We start from the raw sequence: 22,862 nt of genomic DNA on the forward strand, positions 1-22,862 counted from the left end.
TGACCAGGTGTTCCAAGAATTCCACTGTAGTTCATTTGGAGCTCACTGTGGCCAAATTAAAACCAGGGATGCCATCTGCAAGAGATACTACTGGCCTGGAATGACTTTAGACATAGATGGTTGGGTAGGTACTTATTTCTGACATTATGGTAAACATTGTTCATTATACATTGCACAGATGCAGTACCTTAATATAAAGTGTAATCAAAATACTATTAAATTGTGAAGACAGACAGTACATCTTCATGGGCAACATTTTTGTTCTCAGTATTTTTTGTTTTAACATTCTCAGTATTTTGTGTGAACTTTGACTTACAAAACTGTAATAACAGAATAATGTGTGTTATACTAAAGGTCTCCAGTTGTGTAGTGTGCCAGTCAAAAGGATGCAGCATAAAGAAGCCTGTGGAATACACCCCGATACTGGTATGGAAAATTGGATAGAAATTTGGTGTAAATAAATTTTTAAAAAATTTGATTTAGTTTTTAAACATTTTTTGATTCAGTTCAATGTAGTTTGTCTGTACATTTCTAATTATGAAACATTTTGCCCAATATTTCTTTTTGTGTTTAAATAAATTGTATACTTTCTTTTATACATCTTTAGGTCAACAGCCCTTTTGAGCTAGTAGGCATGGACCTTATAGGGAAGCTGAGCACTACTGAGGATGGACATCAGTACATCTGTGTAATGATAGACTATTTCACAAAGTGGCCTCAGGCATACCCTCTTAAATCAAAGTCAGCCAGTGAGGTCACTAAGTGCATAGTCAAGTTCTTCGATCAGTTCGAGGCCCCAAAAAGAATTTTAACAGATCAAGGAAAATAATTTGTAAATGCTGTATGTACACTTTTTTTCACGGTATATGATGCACAAAAGCATATAATATAATATAATCTGTAATTGTTGTCATTTCAGATAAACAGGGATGTGTGTGAAATTTTGGGTATTAAAAGGAGTTTGTGTGCCCCTTACCATCCCCAAACCAATGGATTGGTGGAGAAAATGAATGCAACAATACAGAGGTAATTGTTATTAGGTGTCAAACGACATGAGAGGTGCAGCCTATAATCCTATTGCTTCTGTTTTTTCTTATTCTTATTTAAACTAAAGCATTATGGGCAGCAAGAACAATAAAAAACGAAATATCTATATGTACATTATTACTACTGTTTTACCATAATACATGGATCTCCATCACTGCTCCTGGAGAGCTACCTTCCTGCAGACTGTAGCTGTAACTCCGTTTCCAAAACCTGCCTGTAATTTTAAAGCAACCCTGAACATCTTTGATTAGCTGCTTCAGCTGTGTTTGATTGGAGTTTAGGCTAAAATCTTCAGGACAGAGACCTCTGCCATAATATACAGTAATACAATTTTTGTCTGAAAACCTAGGGCCCTGGGGAAACTTGTGAGCAGCAAACCAAACATGTGGGACCAGTATTTGGATGCAGTGATGTTTGGGCTCAGAACCAAGAAACAAATCACAACCAAACACTCTCCGTTTTTCCTTATGTTTGGCAGAGAGGCCCGCTACCCCTCAGAAATCCCAGAGCACTACCAGGTTTGTGAAAGTACCAGCTTGGTTATCTTATTCCAGATTTCTGATCCAATATTTGAATAGTTAAACTTTTGGTTATTATGTGTAGGTTGGCACTGAGGTTGAGGAAGTGGTTGCAGAAGAGGAGGTATTTTCCGGGATAAAACAACAGGAAAAAATATTTCAGGTTTTACGGAAACAAAATGTGGATGCAGCAGAGAAAAAAAAACAGGACAGCCGTGAAAAAATCCAGTGCACATACAACACTGGTGATCTTGTGTGGAGACAGAAGGTAAGACCCCAGCAGCGCAAAGGTGGAAAGCTGGATCCTGACTTCCTTGGACCATTTACAGTAACGAGAGTTGAAGGGAAATCTGCTGACCTCGTGGATAGCTGCGGCAAAGTTCTCCCCAAGGTCAGCATAGACCATCTAAAACTGTACATAGAGGAGATGCCAAGAATTCCTCATAAGCTAAAGGCAAACACAAAACCTCAAAACATCACCACAGCCTCCACCACTCTCTCTGCTTCTGCCGCCCCCATCCCTGCCTCTACTACCACCAATACCTCCACAGTCTCATCTGCCCCCACCACCACCAATGCCTCCACAATCTCATCTGCCTCCATTACCACCACTGCCTCTACAATCTCATCTGCCTCCACTCTGACCAATGCCTCCACGGCCTCATCTAACACCAATGCCTCCATGACCTCATCTGCCACCACAACCACCCCAGCCTCTAACATATCGCATGATACCGTTGAAAGTTGTAAGTTTCCCAGAGTATAAAAGTTATTAAAAATGATCAGATCTTTATTTTAAGATATTAAATTTTGAAGACAAATATCTTTATATATCTGCAGATATAACCGATGCTTGGAATGGGAAGGCTCCTCATGTTCTTGTGTGAAGAATTGGACCCTATGCAGTTTTTTTTTGGGACATAGCAAGAACTGCCCCAAATCAAGAATTAGAGGATTCAGTAAGAACTGACACGTAAAGAGGATAAATGACAGAGTAACAGCTCTTTTGATGTGAGAGTTGAACAGAGAATTTTGTAGCTTATTGTCAAGTTGATGGTTTACTATTTAACTTTGCACTCTGGCTATTAATACACAGTGCATGTGTCCTGTGGAAACACAATGTAGCCAGAAGTGTATTTCTCTGTTTATGTTCAATACAAGTTGCACAGATACTGGGCTACTCCACAGTGGTTGGCATGGAGCTTTTGTTACTGTTGTGATCCAGGATAAGACAAACATTTTTTTGAAAATGGAGTCATTATTTGCTCACTTATTGAATGTATTTATGACATTTTGAACAAAAATATTACAAAATTGCCCTTTTTGAATCACACATCCACATCATTTTGGTTTTCTGACAATTCAGTTTTAACATTTTAGCATATACATGTTATCCATGCATGACATGTACTTTTTATTCCAAGGTTATGAATTCATATTTGCTAATTCTTGTGAGACGATACAACGAGACTCATCGGGAGGAGGCACTCTCTATAGATTCGTTTGAAATGTCCCAAATCTGGAAAAATGAAAAGACCAAATTGAAGGTAAGAGATATGTATGTTTTCATGTAGCTGTAATGAAACCAAAAACTAATAATATTATATTATGTTGAGTGCAGTACGTCATGTACAGTTTATGTTTCAGATTGATCCTATGAGGTTCAACATTATTTTGGGTATTATAAACCAACACCATCACTGGATGCTCATGGTGAGATTTGAAAAACAAAGAAGTAATAAATGATGCACACTTTCCAGTATAAGGATGATAACGGACCAAAGGTTATTATGTGACAGTTCCTTGTGTGTTTTGTTTTACCATTTCAGATCATTTTCCCAAAGCAACAGAGAGCAATTCTACTAGATCCTTTTAAAGCAACTCCCCTGAAACTAAGAAGATGCCTCCAGTCCACAAGGTACTGTTGGTGTCAGTATTACAGTTTTTTAAATTTGCTTGACTACAATTCCTATACAGTTCTAGTTGTGAGCTAACCAGTTGTTATTACCAGGTAAGATAATGTGTACAATGGCAGTACTACTTGTGTTTTTTTGTTTATTAGGCTTTTACATGTAGTATGTGGAAATTGTAGTACAGAAAATACATAATGTAACCAGTATTAGTATAAGGTAGCTATATACTGTATATACTGTTCTTTACACGATTAACAGTAATTCTCAATCCCTTTGACTCATTTCTCCAATCAGAGTTAACATTCTCTAAAATGTTTATATTGTTTTCACAATGGTCATGTGAAAATTATAGTTATATACAAATAAAAGTGTGATTGACTTTATAACACTAACTTTTTACTGAAATATACAAAAATGTTTACAAAGCTTGCAGTAGGTAAAATTTAATGGGAATAATCAGTACTGTAGTACTTAGTAAAAATGTACAGTGTACAATACATTTATTCTGGAGACATATGTTTTATGTAAACTTAAAAATAAAAATAATCTTTGCTGTGGGCCAATTTCATATAGAGTCAAAGTGATTTAAAATAATTGGAATATGTACTTTATGATTTTTTCATTAGGACATTCATGAAGGGCAGAGGTTGTGCAGTGGGAAAATGGACATGTGAAACGCTTCCTCGCCCTGTGCAAAAAGATTCTGTGTCATGTGGAGTATTTTCTCTGAAGGTATGAGTTATATTACATATAGATAGAATTATATATATGAACGAGGGGACACACACAGACAGACAGAAATACATACAGATTTATAGATAAACAGACAGTTACATTTTAAAGTGCTTAATTAACATGTTTATATTTTTTATTCAGTTTGCCGAAAAGGTTCTCTGTAATGAGATGGCTGACCAAATTGAATTCCCTTCAAGTAAAGAAGACCTTGATGAGTACAGAAAGGAGATAGCACGCACAGTTCTTGAAGAGACAGGTTTTATTCTTTGGTTGACTACAGATTTTTTGAATTAATAATAAAATTGACACATTTGAATATTCACACTTTCCCTCACTTATTATAAATAATGTTTTTAGGTAACAGTATTGCATTCCACGTCGCTTTTTAAATATTTAACATATTTTTAGCTTGAGTGTTACATTAAACTGTTTTTATAAATAATATATGAAAAAAACTGGGTATCTAAAATATGCATGTTATATATTTTGTGTAACATTTTAAATGTTATAAAAATATCATCATATGGACTTCTAAAGCTGTGTTTTTTTCTAGATGATCTGTCAGAAATGTGTCTCTACTGCGGCTTGCAAGATGGGACAAAGCCGAAAAGAGTAAGACCAATAAACATGACTCCACCATCAACTGGGTAAGATTAATACTTCATTAAGTTTTAACTCTTTTCTTTGTAGCCCAATTGTTTACAAAGAATTTCTATTCTAGAGCATCACTACTGATGCAAAATATCTTTAAAGGAGCAGTTTTTTACTTATTTACTTACCCTCAAGTTGTTCAAAATCTGCATAAATTTCTTTGTTCTGATCACTTATGTTTTAATGTTTCCTACTATAGTAGTCAATGATGTCCCAGAACTGATAATTCCTAACTGTCTTCCAAACTATATTTTTGTGTACATTTATACAGGTTGTGAGTAAATGATGACAGAATTAAAACTTTTGGATGAAATGTCCCTTTATTTTCTCCTTTTACCAGATACAATGCGAACATTGCTGCAGGTGGTTCCATCAGGAATGTGTTGGGAATGAGGAGGACTTCCTTTGCCCAGCATGCACTTACTCTGACCTGGTACAATTGGTTTTAATTAATTAATGATTTTAAAGATTTAAAATAGATGAGAACAGACATCCCCAGAGTGCATTTAGGTGTCATTGGAGTGATTTTCAGTCAAAAAGAGAGCGGTCACAGATTTCGGTAACCTCTTCTGATGCATTAGGAGATTTGGTGACCGTGCATTATGTGAATGGGTGTTAACCTCAGGTCCAAATGATTTTAAAGATATAAAATAGATGAGATCAGACATCACCAGAGTGAATTTAGGTGTCATTGGAGTGATTTTCAGTCAAAAAGAGAGCGGTCACAGATTTCGGTAACCTCTTCTGATGCATTAGGAGATTTGGTGACCGTGCATTATGTGAATGGGTGTTAACCTCAGGTCCAAATGATTTTAAAGATATAAAATAGATGAGAACAGACAACACCAGAGTGAATTTAGGTGTCATTGGAGTGATTTTCAGTCAAAAAGAGAGCGGTCACAGATTTCGGTAACCTCTTCTGATGCATTTTCATATTTGGTGACCGTGCATTATGTGAATGGGTGTTAACCTCAGGTCCAAATGATTTTAAAGATATAAAATAGATGAGATCAGACATCACCAGAGTGAATTTAGGTGTCATTGGAGTGATTTTCAGTCAAAAAGAGAGCGGTCACAGATTTCGGTAACCTCTTCTGAAGCATTAGAGATTTGGTGACCGTGCATTATGTGAATGGGTGTAATCCTCAGGTCCAAATGATTTTAAAGATATAAAATAGATGAGAACAGACAACACCAGAGTGAATATACAACGTCATCAAAAGTTTTTAAAAACGTGTTATTCTTTGTAAAATATGTAGGCTACCCTTGGACAGAAATAGCCAGAGGAAAAAACGTAAAGAAATTTTAAAACAAAACAACAACCGTCATGATAATAAAGAATGTAATCGGGTCTTGTCTTTTAAATGAAAGAGCATGTTGTGCAGTATTCAGTCGGCGCTTCTGTTTCTCCAGAAGTCTGCTTCACGCAGCTACACACACACACAGAAGAGCGCGAGGCAACATGACGTCATCGTGGAGTGGGTGGTCGTGTACATAGTTAAGGAACTCCCCTTCCGCGCTCGTGATGACGTGCACGTGCGCCAGGCACGTTCTCGCGTGAATAATACGAAACAGCGCTCTCTAGTCACAGATTTCGATAGGTCACAGATTTCGGCACAGCACTAGGGATGCTCCGATCCGATATTTGTATCGGAAATCGGCGTCGATACTGAATAAAATTCTAGATCGGGTATCGGTGACAAATTGCACCGATACCCGATCTAGCTTACATAAAATTTCTGCTAGGCGATGTAAAAGTTCATGGAGACAACGGCGCTTAAACACTCTCGTGGCTGTGCTTTGCGAAGCGTGTGACATCATACGCTAGCAACGTGCTCTGTACGTAGTGCGCGTGAACAAGCGAACGTACCTTACATTGAGCAGCGAACAGCATGGAGCGACAAAAAATATCTGCCATTTAGATTTATTTTAGAACAGCCACGCCAACAAGTTACACCGCTGTTTGCAATACATGCGAAGTAAATGTTCCGAGGGGTGGTGATAAAGCTGTTCATTATAATACTACTAATTTAAGCACGCCGAGTTCAATAAGCTGAAGAAACTAAAACGAGACGGTACGAAGCAGCTAACTTTGGAGGAGACAACGAAAATAATTCAGAAATTTCCATCTAGTAGTGTGAAAGCAGCGAAAATCATTGAAAGCATTTTGAATTTCATGGTAATGGATTTGCAACCGCTGTCCGTCGTTGCGAAAAATGTCTTCAGACTCCTTATAAACCACCTGGAGCCGCGGTACGACATTGTGAAGCGTAACTGAGACCTGAACTGTACCAAAAAGTCTGCAAACACGTATACGAAAAAAATAAAGATGTTAATGCGGTGAGTTTTGTGGATAATTTGACTTTGAATTTCTATTTGCACCGACTAAACTATTATATCTTTTTTCCGTTTATTTTTACATGTGCAGCACAAGCTAGGGAAGCTAGTGTTTTGTTTATCTTTCGGTGTTGGATGTTAAATTTGATTTCCACTAACTTTAGCTTAGTTTAGTGGACTTTGCTTTAATGACTAAAGCATTAAAAAGAGCTGATTCCTGTTTGAATATCTAAAGCAGTGAAGCTATTGCTTTTTTGCTCAATTTCAGCTGCTTTATTGTTTATTGTGCATTGATTTTTTAAATTATATTTGCACATAACAGTTATTAAGAGATTTTGTTTCCATTTATTAATACTTGTCTATCAAGCTAGTGAAGCTGTTGTTTTATTCAGCTGCTTAATTTGCACTTTAATTTTGAATTTCAAGTTTAAGATAGTGAACATTTTGTTTTATTTTGCTGGTTTAATAAATAATTCACAAAATTTGTGAATCATTTGTTTGTTATTTTGTTTTACGGGGTCAGGAAATTAATGTTAAGTCGAGCTTGATGTCTTGCACAGCAATGCACACAGTTTATTAAGTAATTGTGCACTTTAAAAATGTTACCTCAGTATCGGATCGGTACTCGGTATCGGCCAATACTGAATCTCAGGTATCGGAATCGGTATCGGAAGCAAAAAAGGTGGATCGGAGCATCCCTACACAGCACCTGCTTTTACGCACTGGGGTCACATTACTTTTTCAATCATGTTAGAAAAAGTTTAACAATAAAACCTTTCAAACTCGTCAGGACAGGATTTGTCAAGCCAACATAAAGTTTTTACTCGAACTTTACAATCTAGTTGGTATTTGCTGCCATCTGCTGTACAGCGTGTAACGAGCAACAACTTTATTGTTTCCTACTATTCTGATCTTTAAAGAAACTAATCTATCTAACCTTTGCCTTTCCACAACATCCGAATCAAACCCGACAATATTTGCAGTTTCCCAAAAATAATCTTTGTTTAACATATTGTAACAACCAGGCAAATGTAAGTCAGAGACCGAACACCACAGGGTCCAGTATGAAAGCTTTATTTAATTAAAACCATAAATACACTCCAGTACGGCACATTACCCCCCTTTAGTCAAGGCTTGCTTCAATCTCCCAGCCAACAGCGATCACAGGAGACACAGAGTTCGATCTCTCACGGGGTCAGACAGTAGTCCAGGTTTACGTGGCACCAGCACAGGGTATGCAGCAGCACTAGCACGTTGTCAGCTAGAATACAGGTTTCAGGAGCTCCCCTAACCAACAAAGACAGCCCTCACTGACTAGCTCTATTAACTCCCGCCTCTATCTGTCTACCTGTCTTCACCGCCGGAGACACTATTTATCTCGAGCGGCCGTTTAACGTGTCACCCACACTCGAGCTCCCGAACCACAAGCAGCCTCCCAAACAGTCTTTTTATCAGCCTTTTTAATCCGCATCACCTGTACACTTCAATTACCTCAGTCCCCACCCCTCATTAACTCAAAGACACCTCCACCGTACTCCCTTACATCACAATAAGTTCAGTTTAATTGAACTCTAAGTGACTTGTACTATTGTTTTATAACAATACATAATAATGTAAAATGTGATATTAATTTATTCTCTTTTCACTAATGTGCAGCCGATGCAGCATAAAAACAATCTGTTTTTACAAGATCTTCTGAGTCTGAACTTCCTTAAAATGAAACCCACCAGCGTCACGATCTTAAACAAAACCTCGGTTTGCTCAACAGAATCAGTTGGCAAGTTACCATCTGTTACATACCGTGTGTGATGAGTCATCCTTCCTTTCAGCTCAGAGGACAACAGTGGATCTGGTTGATTTGTCTTCTTTCTGGTGGAATTCCGATTCTCCATGTTACTGTTCTGACTTTCATACCGACTGTCAAAATAATATAAGTGTGTTTTGCTTAAAAACATTCATGCTTGAAAGGTCACGTAATCCATTCCACACCCTGTACACTGAAAAAAACGAGATCCATTTTAGTGGACGTCTACACTGTTGTGCGAAATATAAATCTACACTACAGCGGTATCGCGATACCGTCCGGTTAAAGTCTTCTTATTCCGCCTTCGATAAGGATTAAGCGCGTTATAACCAGATCCGTGTTTCTTGGGTCTCATCGTGGAATGCAACGGGGCGGAGTCTGTCTGTCGTCATATCGACCTTAAAGAAACAGACCGAAATAAAATCACCGATGCTGTGAAAGTTATTAAGCTCCTAAATATTAAATATATTATTTTCATAAAGTTTAATGAGCGAGAATCATGCTGTACATTTATGTCATTAAGATATAGTACATGCGTGTTTGCTGTTCGTGTAAATGCTGGTCAGTTTTTTTCTTCAGTAGATCATCACATTTCAGTGACTTGTAAGTTTGATTCAGATCTGAGCTGAATGTGTTTTCTTCTGCTCGCTGGTGCATGAAATAAAATGTGAGGTGACCTATTAGAAAGTGTGTGTTGTGCATGTGTGTCTCTTTGAGCACTTACAGTGGTGTGAAAAAGTAGGCCCCGTTCCGGATTTTTTGAATATTTGTCATGTTTAAATGATTCTGATCATCAATCTAATTTGTGTATATGTGACCCTGGACAACAAAACCAGTCTTATTGGTCAATTTTTCGAAATGGGGATATTTCCATAATCTGAAAGCTGAATAAATATGCTTTCTATTGATGTATGAGTTGTTGGAATGTGACAATGTCTGGCTGGGTAACAACCTTTTAAAACTCTGGAATCTGAGAATGAAAAAAATTACCTTTGAAGTTGTTAAGAAGGGGCACTGTTGCAGGACATCCACTCACAAAAATGAAGTTTTTCTATATTGAAGGTAGGAAATTTACAAAATATCTTCATTGGACATGATCTTTAGTTAATAGTAAAAAATATTTTTTAATTTTGACCCATACAATGTATTTTTGTCTTTTACTAAAAATGTTCCCTTGCTACTTAAGACTGGTTTTGTGATCCATGGTCACATTTGACCAAAAAACAGTGTAAACATTTGGTCTTTGTTGTCGCAGTTTAAATTTAGTTGACAGTATTTTGTGAACATGTATGTGTGTGATCAAACGGTCAGCACAAACAATTCATGATTTAAATCCAATATGGTTCACATCACCAAATAAATTTCTACAACCATTTTGACATCCGCTTTAGATAGTAAGCATTAATACTATACAGTTGAAAGAAAAAGTATGTGAACCCTTTGGGCTTACTTGGATTTCTTCATAAAATGTGTTCTGATCTTCATCTAAGTCACAACAATAGAGAACCACAGTCTGCTCAAACTAATACCGCACAAACATTATACGTTTTCATGTTTTTATTGAACACAACATGTAAACATTCATAGTGCAGGCTGGAAAAAGTAATGTGAACCTTTGGGTTTAATAACTGGTTGACCCTCCTTTGACAGCAATAACCTCAACCAAACGTTCCCTATAGTTGCAGATCAGACCTGCAGAACGGTCAGGAGAAATTTTGGACCATTCCTCTTTACAAAAGTGTTTCAGTTCAGCAATATTCTTGGGATGTCTGGTGTGAATCGCTCTCTTGAGGTCATGCCACAGCATCTCAATCGGGTTGAGGTCAGGACTCTGACTGGGCCACTCCAGAAGGTGTATTTTCTTCTGTTGAAGCCATTCTGTTGTTGATTTACTTCTATGCTTTGGGTCGTTGTCCTGTTGCATCGTCCATCCTCTGTTAAGCTTCAGTTGGCGGACAGATGGTCTTAAGTTTTCCTGCAAAATGTCTTGATAAACTTTGGAATTCATTTTTCCATTGATGACAGTAATCCGTCCAGGGCCTGAGGCAGCAAAGCAGCCCCAAACCAAGATGCCCCCTCCACCATATTTCACAGTTGGGATGAGGTTTTGATGTTGGTGTGCTGTGCCTTTTGTTCTCCACACATAGCGTTGTGTGTTCTTTCCAAACAACTCAATTTTGGTTTCATCTGTCCACAGAATGTTTTGCCAGTAGTGCTGTGGAACATCCAGGTGCTCTTTTGCAAACTTCAAACGTGCTTCAATGTTTTTTTTGGACAGCAGTGGCTTCCTCCGTGGTGTCCTCCCATGAAGTCCATTCATGTTTAATGTTTTCCTTATTGTAGATTTGTCTACAAAAATGTTAGCATGTGCCAGAGATTTCTGTAAGTGTTTAGCTGACACTCTAGGATTCTTCTTCACCTCATTGAGCATTCTGCGCTGTGCTCTTGCAGTCATCTTTACAGGTCACCACGCCTAGGGAGTGTAGCAACAGTGTTGAACTTTCTCCATTTGTAGACAGTCTGTCTTACCGTGGACACATGGACATCAAGGCTTTTAGATATACTTTTGTAGCCCTTTCCAGCTTTATGGAAGTCAACAATTCTTGATCGTAGGTCTTCTGAGATCTCTTTTGTGCGAGGTATGGTTCACATCAGACAACGCTTCTTCAGAACAGCAAACTCAAATCTGGTGTGAGTTTTTTATTGGACAGGCCAGCTTTAATCAACACATCCAATCTCATCACATTGATTGGACCCCAGGTTGGCTGACTCCTGGCTCCAATGAGCTCTTGGAGAAGTCATTAGCCTAGGGTTTCACATACTTTTTCCACCCTCCACTATGAATGTTTACATGTTGTGTTCAATAAAAACATGAAAACGTATAATGTTTGTGCGGTATTAGTTTAAGCAGACTGTGTTTCTCTATTGTTGTGACTAAGATGAAGATCAGAACACATTTTATGAAGTGAAAATGTTTTTACAATTATGATAAATGTATTTTGCATACAGAGTCATATATGGATGGCATAAAGATAATATTGCTGGAAAACATTTTCAGATATCTTTTAAAGGGACAGTTCAACCATAAAAAGAAAATTCATTAGGTCATCATTTACTCACCCCTTAACTCACATCAATGCATATTAAAACTAGAAATCAATCTTACATCAATATGTTTGAAAATGCTTAAACACAAATGAGTTTTGGAGTATAAAGAACTTTTATTGGCCTATCTGGAGGGTGATATTCTCAAGTCGCCATATATTATACATATACAAAGAAAAATTTTCTCTCGTGCACCAACAAATGAATATGAATTTTTTACTCATGGATTAACTGCTCTTTTAAAAACGTATATGTGATCGAAAAACTGCTTATAAATCAACTCCGTTCTGCATCTTAGCCAGAGCAAGAGCAGACGTCTAATCGAATAATCTCAATTAATCAACTAACAGGACGGTTTAATCAATTTGCAGCGCCCCGACGGGACCCCTCAGGTCTTACAAGTTCAAAACGCATCGATCAGATGGTAAATAAAACTAATTATGTACAGTTTTTATCCCTTGTTTGTTATAGCATTACACTGGTGCAAAAATGCATTAGGCACCTAGCAGGAGGCATAACAGAGGCCATCTGTGTCCCTCAGCTAAATGAATAAAGGGGGAAAAAATAAAAGATGATTTAAATTTAAATTCATCCTTTAAACATGTAGAATGTAGCTGGCAGGCCCGTGCAGTGGGGTCTGCTTTCAGTAAACGAATAACGTTGGGATAATTGGGGCAGTTATTCTCTGCTTACAAGGCGTAAACTGATAAACTATTGTCTGCCCAGCACTTTGAAACACTACAGGGCCCAAGCCCAGATATGTGACGGTTCACACTGTTTTCAGTACAGAAAAGCCCAAGATTCTTTCCAGTGGTTTAAGGTACTGCAAAGTGAAAACAGTAGTAAAATAAATAAAAAAATAAGAAACCGAAAGTTGTGGTATCTATATAAACATTTGATCACTTTATCTACAGAGATTATCCAGGCCTTGCATTTCAGCAGAGCTTAAATGTATGACCTTGGCGTTCACCATGCTTTTGTTCATTTTAGCCATATTTAGAAACTAGAATATTATAGACACTTGGATGGGCTGAACAGAACAACCTAGCTACTGTATAGCATCTGACAGAAACAAACTACTCTGACACCACACTAGCAAGGACCACATTGCAACCATACAGTCTCACAAAGCAACTTACTAAAAACCAACTAAATCCCCTTTGAAACCACATCGAGATGACATAGACATCCTAGCAACTGATTAAAACCCACTCAAAACCCCTTAAAAACCACACAGGTGCCCTAACAACTGACTTAAAACCTCTTAGAAACACATAGCGACCACACAATCAACTTACCGAAACCCACTCAAAACTCCCGGAAACCACACTGTGATCACAAAGACACCTTGGCAACTGACTAAAACCCACTCAAAACCCTTTGAATCGTCATTGTGACCACACAGACACCCTAGCAACTGACTAAAACCAATTTAAAACTACCTTGAAATAACATTGTGGCCACAAAGATGCCCACAACAATTGACTAAAAATCAACTTAACCCTTCAAAAACCACACTGCTACCACACAGACATCCTACAACAGACTTAAAAACCCCTTAGAACCAAGTAGAAACCACATTGCGATCACACATACACCCTAGCAACTGACTAAAACCCACTCAAAACCCTTTGAATCCACATTGTGACCACATAGACACCCTAGCAATTGATTAAAACCCACTCAAAACCCTTTGAATCCACATTGAAGAAATCCAAGTAAGCCCAAAGGGTTCACATACTTTTTCTTTCAACTGTATGAAGTGATCTCTCCTTAACCACCACCAGTTTCATCCACCTACATTTTCAATACCTACAATAAATAATGACACAAAACCACAAAACCAACATGTGTGGTGTCTTCATGTTGTGTGCTGTGGTATAATTCTAAATCTAGTTAAAGATTTATAAAATGGGGAAAATACCCTCATGAGTATATAGCACACATTAGGAAACTTTCAAGTTGAGAGACTTAACATGGGGATAGAAACCACCAAGTATTGACATATCGAGAGCTCTTTTTCTCAGGTGGTCCTGTACATACTTAACTGCCACATTAGTGACATTCCATGATATTTTTATAGAAAAGTTTTCATTGGGAACAAAGAACATGGACTTTTTATGCGCCGCCAGATTTGTTTTTTATACAATTTTAATTTTTGTAGTTTTTTTACAAGACTTTTTAATTAATGAAAAGTTTTTTCTGATAGTTAAAGTAATACAAGTTATGTATATATTTTCATGTCTTTAGCCTTGGGTTTTTATAGGAAACGACTGAAGTGGAGGTTGAATCATTCAGAAAGTCTTGTTACCCAAAAAAACTTTCCATCATCAACTACCTGAAAGAGACAACAAAAACTTCTTTTTTAAAAGCACCATCAAATCTTATAAACAAGACACTGACACGGTTTCATGTGTTGGTGGAGGATGGGGGCGGGTAGCTTGGGTTTTTGATGGTGATGTCAATGTAATTGTGTTCTGGTGGACAATCTGTCCGTCAAAACCCATGTCATCATATTTGACGTAAATATCTCTGTAATGAAAAACATTCTGCTGTTATTTTTAATAAATTGACGACAACCAGTCAAAATTATGTTAAAACATAATTTATTCGTTTGTTTTGGTATTTATGTCACTACATTTGAGTATGCTGTCTGATTTGCTTCAACATCCTGTTAGAAAAAGACAGAAATAAAAAAAAATCTGAAATCCAAATATAATAAACCAAGTGATTACGTTGCATGACATAATTTGCATATTCAGTTGTATGATCAAATGAGTAAAGCCACAAAAGTGTATATTGATAAGTAACTGATTTTCTGATTCAATATACAAGTAAAAATACTAAAGCAACAACGATACAACAGCAACAACATTATCGTAGTGCTTGGTCAAGTGTATCTTTGTCTGAACTATAGTAAAAAATTACTTACAAAATGATGTAATTTACAATATTTAGGTATCAATATTACAGTATAAAAATACTCACTCTCATTATTTGTTGTTTAGAGTTATGCCAGAAAATCACAAAAACGATGACCAGCAGCCCCACCACAAGACCAGTTATCAGCGGTATTAAATAATGCTGACTGGGATCTGTATGAAAAAGATTAATACATTTTAAGTGATAATTTACGTTTAAGTAATAACTAATGGTTTGGAAATGTAAATTATTTTAATTGTGTGCACCCATTAGCAAGTTTTAGGTCTTCCTGCCATACCTGAACACGCCTGACAGAGTTCATTGATGTGTAGAAGTTTTGTGTGGTTTGTGATGGGATTATTGATGACACATCTGTATGTGTTTGTATCGTGATATTCCACCTCCAGAGGTAGAGGGAGTCTGATGTTGAGATCAGACACACTGATGCTGGACAATAAACTGTTTCCTTTGTACCAGGAGAGACTCACATGTGTCACATTCATCACTGAACACAACAACACACATTCTGACACTGAAGATCTTTCTGATGATGAAGAACATTGAGAAGAGTTTCTGATGACGACAGGAACAGACAGACGAGCTGAAAAACAATTTATCAGCCGCTTGAAAACGTTTTCTTAGTCAGGATACACTTTTGAAAATGTATAACTGTAAAAAAATGATGTAAAATAGCATCTCAGCAGCAAGCGTACCAGCCGAACCTCCTTAACACAGAGCATACTGTATATTGACAACAAGCTCGATGTCTTATGACTTGACTTGTCAAGACTTGAATTCTCTTTACTCACCATAGGCAGTTAGATTAAATATCTTGAACAATGTTTCTTTCCCATTGATGACCTCTAATCTATAAAGTCCAGAGTCTGTTGTTCTCATGTTTGTGATGGTGAGAGATCCAGTCTGACTGTTGATCTGCAGTCTACCACCATATCTTCCAGTCTGATATGTTTTGGGTTTCTGATTATAAATATCAGCTATTGGAATCCCTTGAGGTCCAAACATCCACAGTATCTGATCACGTCTTTGTATGTGAATAACATCAGTGTGTAATGTGACAGAATCTCCCTCCATCACTGACTTGACTTCATCTGAACACACATTAAGAGAATGTACAGTATTTAAATGTTATTGAAAAGCAGAATATCTTAAGAGTTTATAACAACTTTTTCCATCCAAAGTTAAGCTTGGTTTAGAAAACCTTCACTTCCAAGTACCTTCATCTGCATGTTTCAGATTGTTAGGATCCTCACGGGTCTGTGGAAGCAGCTGAAGACCTGTGGAAGACACACAGACCACACAGAACATGAATATTACTGATCAAACCTCTTTCCTGTTATCCTGGTATTACTACATTCTGTCAGAGTCTCAGTTGCCTTTAATATATAAAGTTACCGTCAAAAGTGGTAATGTCTTGGATCCGAAGTTCAGATGATAAGGAAATTCTTTCAATGTAAAGTCTAAAATGTCAAGTTTTAAGATCAAGAAAAGCGTTTTTCGTTGAATGTGAATCAGAAATCAAACATTTATTCATTTTGCAGACGATTTTTTCAAAACGAGGGCATATAAACATTTTGTCAACATTTAAAACGGTATCGAAATACATCATTACTTTCCACGATTATCGGAGAGAGAAACACGTAAAGTATTAATGTTCTCAAAAGACACATCCTCGCACTCTGCCGACAAGCGTGACTTTATAGACCGCCCACACGCCCATCGCGAAACTACTCATAGTTGCACAGACACAAATGAAGGAGTTCTCGCTCGCTAGAGTCATGGTTTGTTTGAAGCAGCAAGTGCAGGACACATTGTCAAAACTCATATCAATTACCTAAGAATGAATTAACGAGTATTAAACGACTCAATGTTCGTGCGATAGGATGATACAGGGCGTTTAAACAAAAATATAGCGTGAAATAATAAACAACACAATAAATAACAAGCACTAAAGTATTCGCATTGAATTCAGGTTATGAGGCAATTCTCTTACATCACAAATGAGTCTCTCATGACGACTGTTCACATAGAGAATCGAGTTAACATCCTAAACGCAGTTTCAGCGGACATAGCAACGCTTGAATGAGTTCAATAATAAGTTCAAAATTTTCTTCAACGTAAGTCACCAAAAGACGTTCTTACCTTTGACAATAAACGGTGAGAGCACAACACAAATACGTATAAATAACATCCTGGTATCCTCGGGATATGATGAAGGTTGGAAGTGGAGTTGGAGAGGCTCTTGATGGAAGCGCTGATGACGCTGACGGCCAAGCAACTTACCACAAAACAACTTGAGGTCGTTGTTTAGCCAAGGGGGCGGATCCGCTGTTCCATATCACACCCTTTAACACCGGTATTCACCATCATGTATAGCTTGTTGCTAATATATAATGAGTAACTACGCAATAGTTTTTGCTAGTTCATACTGCATGAAGTGATGACATATACACCTTTTACATTAAATATGAAAATAAGTTTTTCCAAGATTATCAAATGCTGTGTTGTAAGAAATTGCTTATATTTAATTCGACACATGTAGTTAACTAATTACATTTTTATTATAATGGTTGTGTATTAAGTGCATATTAATTTGTATATTGTTGTTTTAATTGGCCACTGTGGAGAACTTCTGTGTGTCGTGGTCAGGAGTGTAGGAGCAGACAACATGGTTCTGGTATCCGTTCATGTCCCAAGCTATGTATCTTAATGCTGTGTTATGAGGGGAGACATAAAAGGTTTTTCCATTGGAGAAAATATTATTGCCCTCATGTTCATGTTGCTACAAATAAAACCTAAAGACATGGTATGAGCAATTCATTTATTGAATATTTATATACTCACACACATACAAAATACAAAAATGTAAATACATTGTACAAAAAAGTGCAGCAGTTCCTTCAAGTCCTGAGGTTGTGAAGAGGAACTGTCATGGATTGAGATCTGGGCACTTTGGAAGCAAGGGTAAAACCCTCAAGTCTGTATCATGTTCCTCAAGCATTCCTGAGAAGTGTTTGCAGTGCGAGTGCTTGCAGTGCGAGTGCTGAAATAGGCCACTAACAACCGGGAACAATACTGTTATGATGGGGAACAGTTTTCTGTTGACGAATGGAGAGTGACTCCTAAGTAACACCTAAATCCCAGCAATGCGCAAAAGTGCCATTTTGGGTAACAGATGTCAAAAGTAATAAGCATTCATAAAGTAGACTATAACAAACATTCTCAATTGCTAAGATACATTGAAATTAAGAAATACAGAGAAAGTTATCAGCAGCTTGTTGAAGTTCGCAAACTGATGTCTTTTTTATCTTCTGTATAGATCAGTTAAAGATGTGATCAGATTGGTTTACAGCATCAGATCCAGAAGAGCTGAGCATCATCAGAGACATCAGACATCTGTCTTAAGGGAGGCAGAAATCAAATTTAGTACAGTGTACTACAAACAATGTCTGCATAAAACTACTTTTCAAGCTGCTAGTGGTAAAACTTTATCCCTGGTGGGTCTCTGTAAAACTACACTGAACAAGGGCAAATTACACTTCTGGTTAGACCTTAACTACATTTCGTTACACTGTAATTGGATATGAGTAATGACAATAAAGTTGAATCTAATCTAATCATCTAATCTAATCTAATATTGATTAAATATGTTCATAAAAAGCATCAATAACACTCATAGGGCCTATTTCACTCATTAAAGCTACAATCTTTAACTGAACAAATATATAATCAGATCAGTAAACGAAATGATTGTCATATCTTGTGATATAGCTTGTGCCAGCACAAAAGTAAAAAAAAACCTACTGTCAGGATTTACTAAACTGACAGATAACTGCTGGAAAGGTGTGGATATAGTCTTTTTACTGCTGGCTGAGAAATAAATGGCCCCTAAGTGGATTAATAAACTTGACCCTGAAGCACAGTATATGTTACAGCTGGGATGGCCTGTGGGTGAATAAATTAAAAGTAAATGTTTATATAAGGAAGTGTGTAACGGGAGAGTTTAAAATGAAACTCTTGGGAAAAAAAGCAGGTGACAAGATTTGTTGTATTTGCTGTAATATTTGCTGTAATACTTACATTCTTGCCCTGATTGTTTAGTGACAGACAAACACAACGATGTTTGACTGCAACAACAATCATGATGAAAACCATGAACGCTGCTGCTGCGATGGCACAAACATGTGAACGGTTCACATCTAGACATCATGAAAAAAGCAGATTTGGGTAATTACATTTCATTTTATGAAACACTTTGCCAAATGTAGTGTTGGTTACCTACAGTACATGTCCTCAGCAGATGTTTATTTGTCCACACAAACACTTTATTTTATGCAACACAATATATATATATATATATATATATAATGAACAAATATCTGCTAACTGACAGAGCTGGGTTGCTTTAAGCCATCTTTTTTTTTATTTGGTAAATTGTTAAATCATCATTGCTGTACTTTTCAGTTTTCAAGAGGTCCAAACAATGGAACCAACTACCTGCACAACCGTCTTTGAAACTCTAACACCGTGTCTACACCAGAAGCGACAGGCGTGACACGACAACCGAAACAAAACCCTCGACATATGTAAAATTATAACGGGTTCTTTTGGCGTATCACGGCACGCACGGTGTACACACAGTGTGATATTTTACCACGGATATTTTCAGATGAGCAGAATATCTTCTTAAGCTCTGACAATAATACTTCCAACAGGTTCGCTGATATTTGGTTCAACAGGACTCTTGCTTGTGTGACAATTCCTAAACATCACGACTTAAAAATACCTGTTCACATACCTGTATATTTCTTTAAGTCATGTGTGATGTTGAGATGTTGAGTTTGGTTTGTGATGGGAACGGTCAGACGGTCTGGAAAACATAAAGAAAATGTTCTAGCATCAATTTAAATGCTGCATTAGAATTCACGTACTTTGTCAGGATTTGCTTTTAGAAAGCAAAGTTTTTTAATGTTTGAAAATGGTGTACATAAAGCATCTCAGCAGATCTTAACCAGCCAAAACCATAACCTCCTGCTTACTACTGTGCACATAACACTGTGCTGTTATGATACACTTTAGATGTACATGAATTAGAAATGTTTCTATTCCATTTACTTTACTGTTAAAAACAAATCAATGACCATTGACAGACGACAAGGCTGATATTCACATTACTCACTATAGACAGTAACATTGAATGTCTGGAACAAAGTTCCTCTGCTGTTGATGATCTGAAGTTCATGAAGTCCAGAGTCTGTGCTTGTGATGTTTGTGAAGGTGAGAGATCCAGTCTGAGTGTTGATCCTCAGTCTCCGTCCATATCGTCCAGTTTTATCATATGTGTTGGGTTTCTGATGATAGATCTCAGCGATACGAGTCGCTTGAAGTCCAAACAGCCAAAGTATCTGATCATCTGTCTGTATGTGAGTTAGATTAGTGTGTAGAGTGACAGAATCTCCCTCCATAACTGACACTGACTTCACTTCATCTGCATCAACACCAAACACACCTGAAGAATACATTTGGGGGAAAAGTATTTAAATGTTACTGAAATGAAAAAAATATCTATTAGACGTTTTGGAACTTATTTGTTAAAATTATTAGTTCCGATATTAATCCAAATAATATGACAAAATTCAAGTAAATATAATTTGAATGAAAGTTAAATCTCCTTAATAAACTATTAACAAAAAGTTGAATTAGAGAAAAGTTTCCAATATTTATTTGTGTCGCTGCAGCATAGTTAAGAGTTGCCAGGAAAATACTTTGTCAAGACAGGGATGAGGGAACATCAACGGAATTGAGCTAAACCACACAGAAAGCAAAAAAATGACGCCCTGCCAAACTGTTACTGTTTCTTTATTGTTTGTTTTGTTGCATGCAATGTCCATGTTTATAGTTCAGTGAATATAGTCAATGAAATAAATTTCTGTTCTACTGATTTCTTACTGGTTTTCCACCTCAGATCGAGAGGAAATACTTTTAACAATGTTGACAGTTGTAAGTGACACCTTCTATCAATTTGATAATTCCTCCAACCTCCAATACCTCTAACATAACATGAATCATGAATATAAAAGAATGTCACTTATTTAATAGACTGCAATATTACAAATAGCCTACAACCCAACAACGTCTCTAATGTTAATAATACAATTATTCTGTGTGCACATTCAGAGAGCCTCGGTGCGCGTGCACATTCCATGCGTGTGTGAAGCGCAGGTGTGAATACGTTCATTATTCGGCGCTGCATTTCTATAAGAATAAAAATCCGCGATTTCGATTTTCTTTTCAGGTATTATTGTGTCATACTGCGATCGGTACTCTGGACAGCGAGTCCATACAGTCACAGTTACTTTCTCCGAGCTCTCTCTCCACCGCTATACTATACAGAGATGATGAACAGAATAGCGCTGTAAGTTAAATCACATCGTGTGCAGTTTAATGTAAATCTTTAAAAATCTTTCTTACCTTTCATCAGCAATAGAGAAAATAACCAAAGCGGCATTAGTGCCATTTGTTCGCTTCTATGGAATGAAACAGATGACGAAAACTCTCCGTTTATAAAACCTCTCCTTCCTCTTGCTGTTTAAGGAGGAACTGTATGAAATTCTTGTCCTTCTACGATTCAATCACAAGAAAGAGAAGAAATGTTTCCCTGCACATTCACACGAGCACTCTTTCTTTCTGTGCTAAGGGGACTTTCAGCTGATAGACAGTAGTCGCAATAAGGCTTGTTCGGCTGAATCCTGGAAGTTGGGAAAGGACAGAATGCGAGGGCGCGCGACTGAATGCGAGGGATTGGGGGAGCACTTATGGTGGGCGGACCTTGGTGGAAGAAAATTAGTTCTATGCGTTCTCTTTATGGGCAGTTCTTCTTATAAAAGGTCAACATCACAAACCATTCAAATATTCATCGACTCGCAAAGTGTAAACAGGGAATTAGAGAGATCTCTTGCATATCGAGTTAATATTATGAACATGTTACAAACCTGCTGTGATGAGTCATATCACTCTGTTCAGATCACAGAATGAAGGGCGATGTGTTGTTCAGTCTTCTTCTGACTGTAGATAAACTGCGATTATTCATGTTGCTTCTTTTCTTCTAGTTTTTCGCTCTTGATCATATTGCAGAATACTTCGACAGTCATGTTGCCATGACCGCACTCTGTACCTTGAACGGAGCGAAACGAAACTCATTTTAGTCGATGAATACACACGATGTACAGACACTAGAGCGATATCACAGTCACCCTGCCGTTACAAATCGTATTTTGTCCTCTTTTTGCAATCAAAACTAACCCTACAGAAAGTAAAGAGAGCGTTTATTAAGATCCAAAAAATATGTCCTTCGTTGCGTCCATATGTAACATGAGAAGAGTGCACTTGGGTGACGTCATTTCCTCTATTTGCCTTAAAAGTCTCGTGGCAAACGAAAGGGAGTGAAAAATCGTTTCCCTTTTTTGTTAGGGGATGGTTACAGCAACTCTGATGGACACATTTAAAGGGGATTTTCTCAATGTTTAGATTTTTTGGTCCCTCAAATTCCAGAAAATAAGCCTAGTAAGCCTGTATCTGGGTCAAATATTGTCCTTTCTTAACAAACCATATATAAATAGAAAGCCTATTTATTCAACTTTCTGAATGTACCCATCAGACTGGTTTTGTTGTCCAGGATCACGTTTTAAAACAACCTTGGGTAACACTTTCCTTGAAGCATGTATGTATAATGCATTATAAAGGGTTATTTGAGTGTAAAATGCATATAATTCTTCATAATGTGTGTTGTAATAGATTATATGTAGTTGTAAA

The 22,862-nt window shown here is 37.2% G+C and overlaps 3 protein-coding genes across 7 annotated transcripts; 1 reads left to right on the top strand and 2 right to left on the bottom strand.

Moving 5' to 3' along the window:
* Positions 1 to 2,965: 2,965 nt before the first annotated feature.
* On the top strand, positions 2,966 to 8,937 carry LOC130430197 (uncharacterized). Its single transcript, XM_056759201.1, has 8 exons — positions 2,966 to 3,112; positions 3,213 to 3,278; positions 3,395 to 3,483; positions 4,105 to 4,210; positions 4,355 to 4,469; positions 4,767 to 4,860; positions 5,205 to 5,297; positions 8,858 to 8,937. The coding sequence occupies exons 1-8, from the start codon at positions 2,966 to 2,968 to the stop codon at positions 8,898 to 8,900; spliced, it is 753 nt and encodes a 250-aa protein (XP_056615179.1). The 3' UTR covers positions 8,901 to 8,937.
* A 5,799-nt stretch (positions 8,938 to 14,736) lies between these two features.
* Positions 14,737 to 17,317, bottom strand: LOC130430627 (SLAM family member 5-like). The gene is made up of 6 exons (XM_056759787.1): positions 17,193 to 17,317; positions 16,268 to 16,327; positions 15,842 to 16,141; positions 15,331 to 15,633; positions 15,099 to 15,205; positions 14,737 to 14,781 (listed from the first exon to the last, which is right to left on the bottom strand). The coding sequence occupies exons 1-6, from the start codon at positions 17,239 to 17,241 to the stop codon at positions 14,737 to 14,739; spliced, it is 864 nt and encodes a 287-aa protein (XP_056615765.1). The 5' UTR covers positions 17,242 to 17,317.
* A 540-nt stretch (positions 17,318 to 17,857) lies between these two features.
* LOC130430199 (uncharacterized) lies at positions 17,858 to 22,440 on the bottom strand. Of its 5 annotated transcripts, none has more exons than XM_056759210.1 (5): positions 22,043 to 22,440; positions 21,522 to 21,671; positions 20,230 to 20,559; positions 19,849 to 19,920; positions 17,858 to 19,249 (listed from the first exon to the last, which is right to left on the bottom strand). In XM_056759210.1, the coding sequence occupies exons 2-5, from the start codon at positions 21,565 to 21,567 to the stop codon at positions 19,011 to 19,013; spliced, it is 687 nt and encodes a 228-aa protein (XP_056615188.1). In that variant the 5' UTR covers positions 21,568 to 21,671; positions 22,043 to 22,440; the 3' UTR covers positions 17,858 to 19,010. The 5 variants fall into 5 exon arrangements, with proteins under 5 accessions (XP_056615188.1, XP_056615190.1, XP_056615192.1 ...); XM_056759212.1 differs by having other exon boundaries at positions 17,858 to 18,446; positions 19,131 to 19,249; positions 21,522 to 22,440; XM_056759214.1 differs by having other exon boundaries at positions 17,858 to 18,450; positions 19,131 to 19,249; positions 21,522 to 22,440.
* Between the last annotated feature and the right edge of the window lie 422 nt (positions 22,441 to 22,862).

Source organism: Triplophysa dalaica, chromosome 10 (assembly GCF_015846415.1).
Source record: "Triplophysa dalaica isolate WHDGS20190420 chromosome 10, ASM1584641v1, whole genome shotgun sequence".
In the NCBI taxonomy this organism is placed as follows: domain Eukaryota; kingdom Metazoa; phylum Chordata; class Actinopteri; order Cypriniformes; family Nemacheilidae; genus Triplophysa; species Triplophysa dalaica.

What these genes read in the sequence shown, in the direction of transcription:
- LOC130430197 (XM_056759201.1), top strand. Translation starts at nt 2,966, where the DNA reads ATGACATGTACTTTTTATTCCAAGGTTATGAATTCATATTTGCTAATT. An exon ending in AGATGCCTCCAGTCCACAAG is followed by an intron (nt 3,484 to 4,104) that starts GTACTGTTGGTG and finishes TTTTTTCATTAG; the next exon opens with GACATTCATGAAGGGCAGAG. An exon ending in GTGGAGTATTTTCTCTGAAG is followed by an intron (nt 4,211 to 4,354) that starts GTATGAGTTATA and finishes TTTTTTATTCAG; the next exon opens with TTTGCCGAAAAGGTTCTCTG.
- LOC130430627 (XM_056759787.1), bottom strand. Translation starts at nt 17,241, where the DNA reads ATGTTATTTATACGTATTTGTGTTGTGCTCTCACCGTTTATTGTCAAA. An exon ending in TCTGAAACATGCAGATGAAG is followed by an intron (nt 16,142 to 16,267) that starts GTACTTGGAAGT and finishes ATGTGTGTTCAG; the next exon opens with ATGAAGTCAAGTCAGTGATG. An exon ending in ATTTAATCTAACTGCCTATG is followed by an intron (nt 15,634 to 15,841) that starts GTGAGTAAAGAG and finishes ATTGTTTTTCAG; the next exon opens with CTCGTCTGTCTGTTCCTGTC.
- LOC130430199 (XM_056759210.1), bottom strand. Translation starts at nt 21,567, where the DNA reads ATGGCACTAATGCCGCTTTGGTTATTTTCTCTATTGCTGATGAAAG. An exon ending in TTCTCTATTGCTGATGAAAG is followed by an intron (nt 20,560 to 21,521) that starts GTAAGAAAGATT and finishes TGTATTCTTCAG; the next exon opens with GTGTGTTTGGTGTTGATGCA. An exon ending in ATTCAATGTTACTGTCTATA is followed by an intron (nt 19,921 to 20,229) that starts GTGAGTAATGTG and finishes TATGTTTTCCAG; the next exon opens with ACCGTCTGACCGTTCCCATC.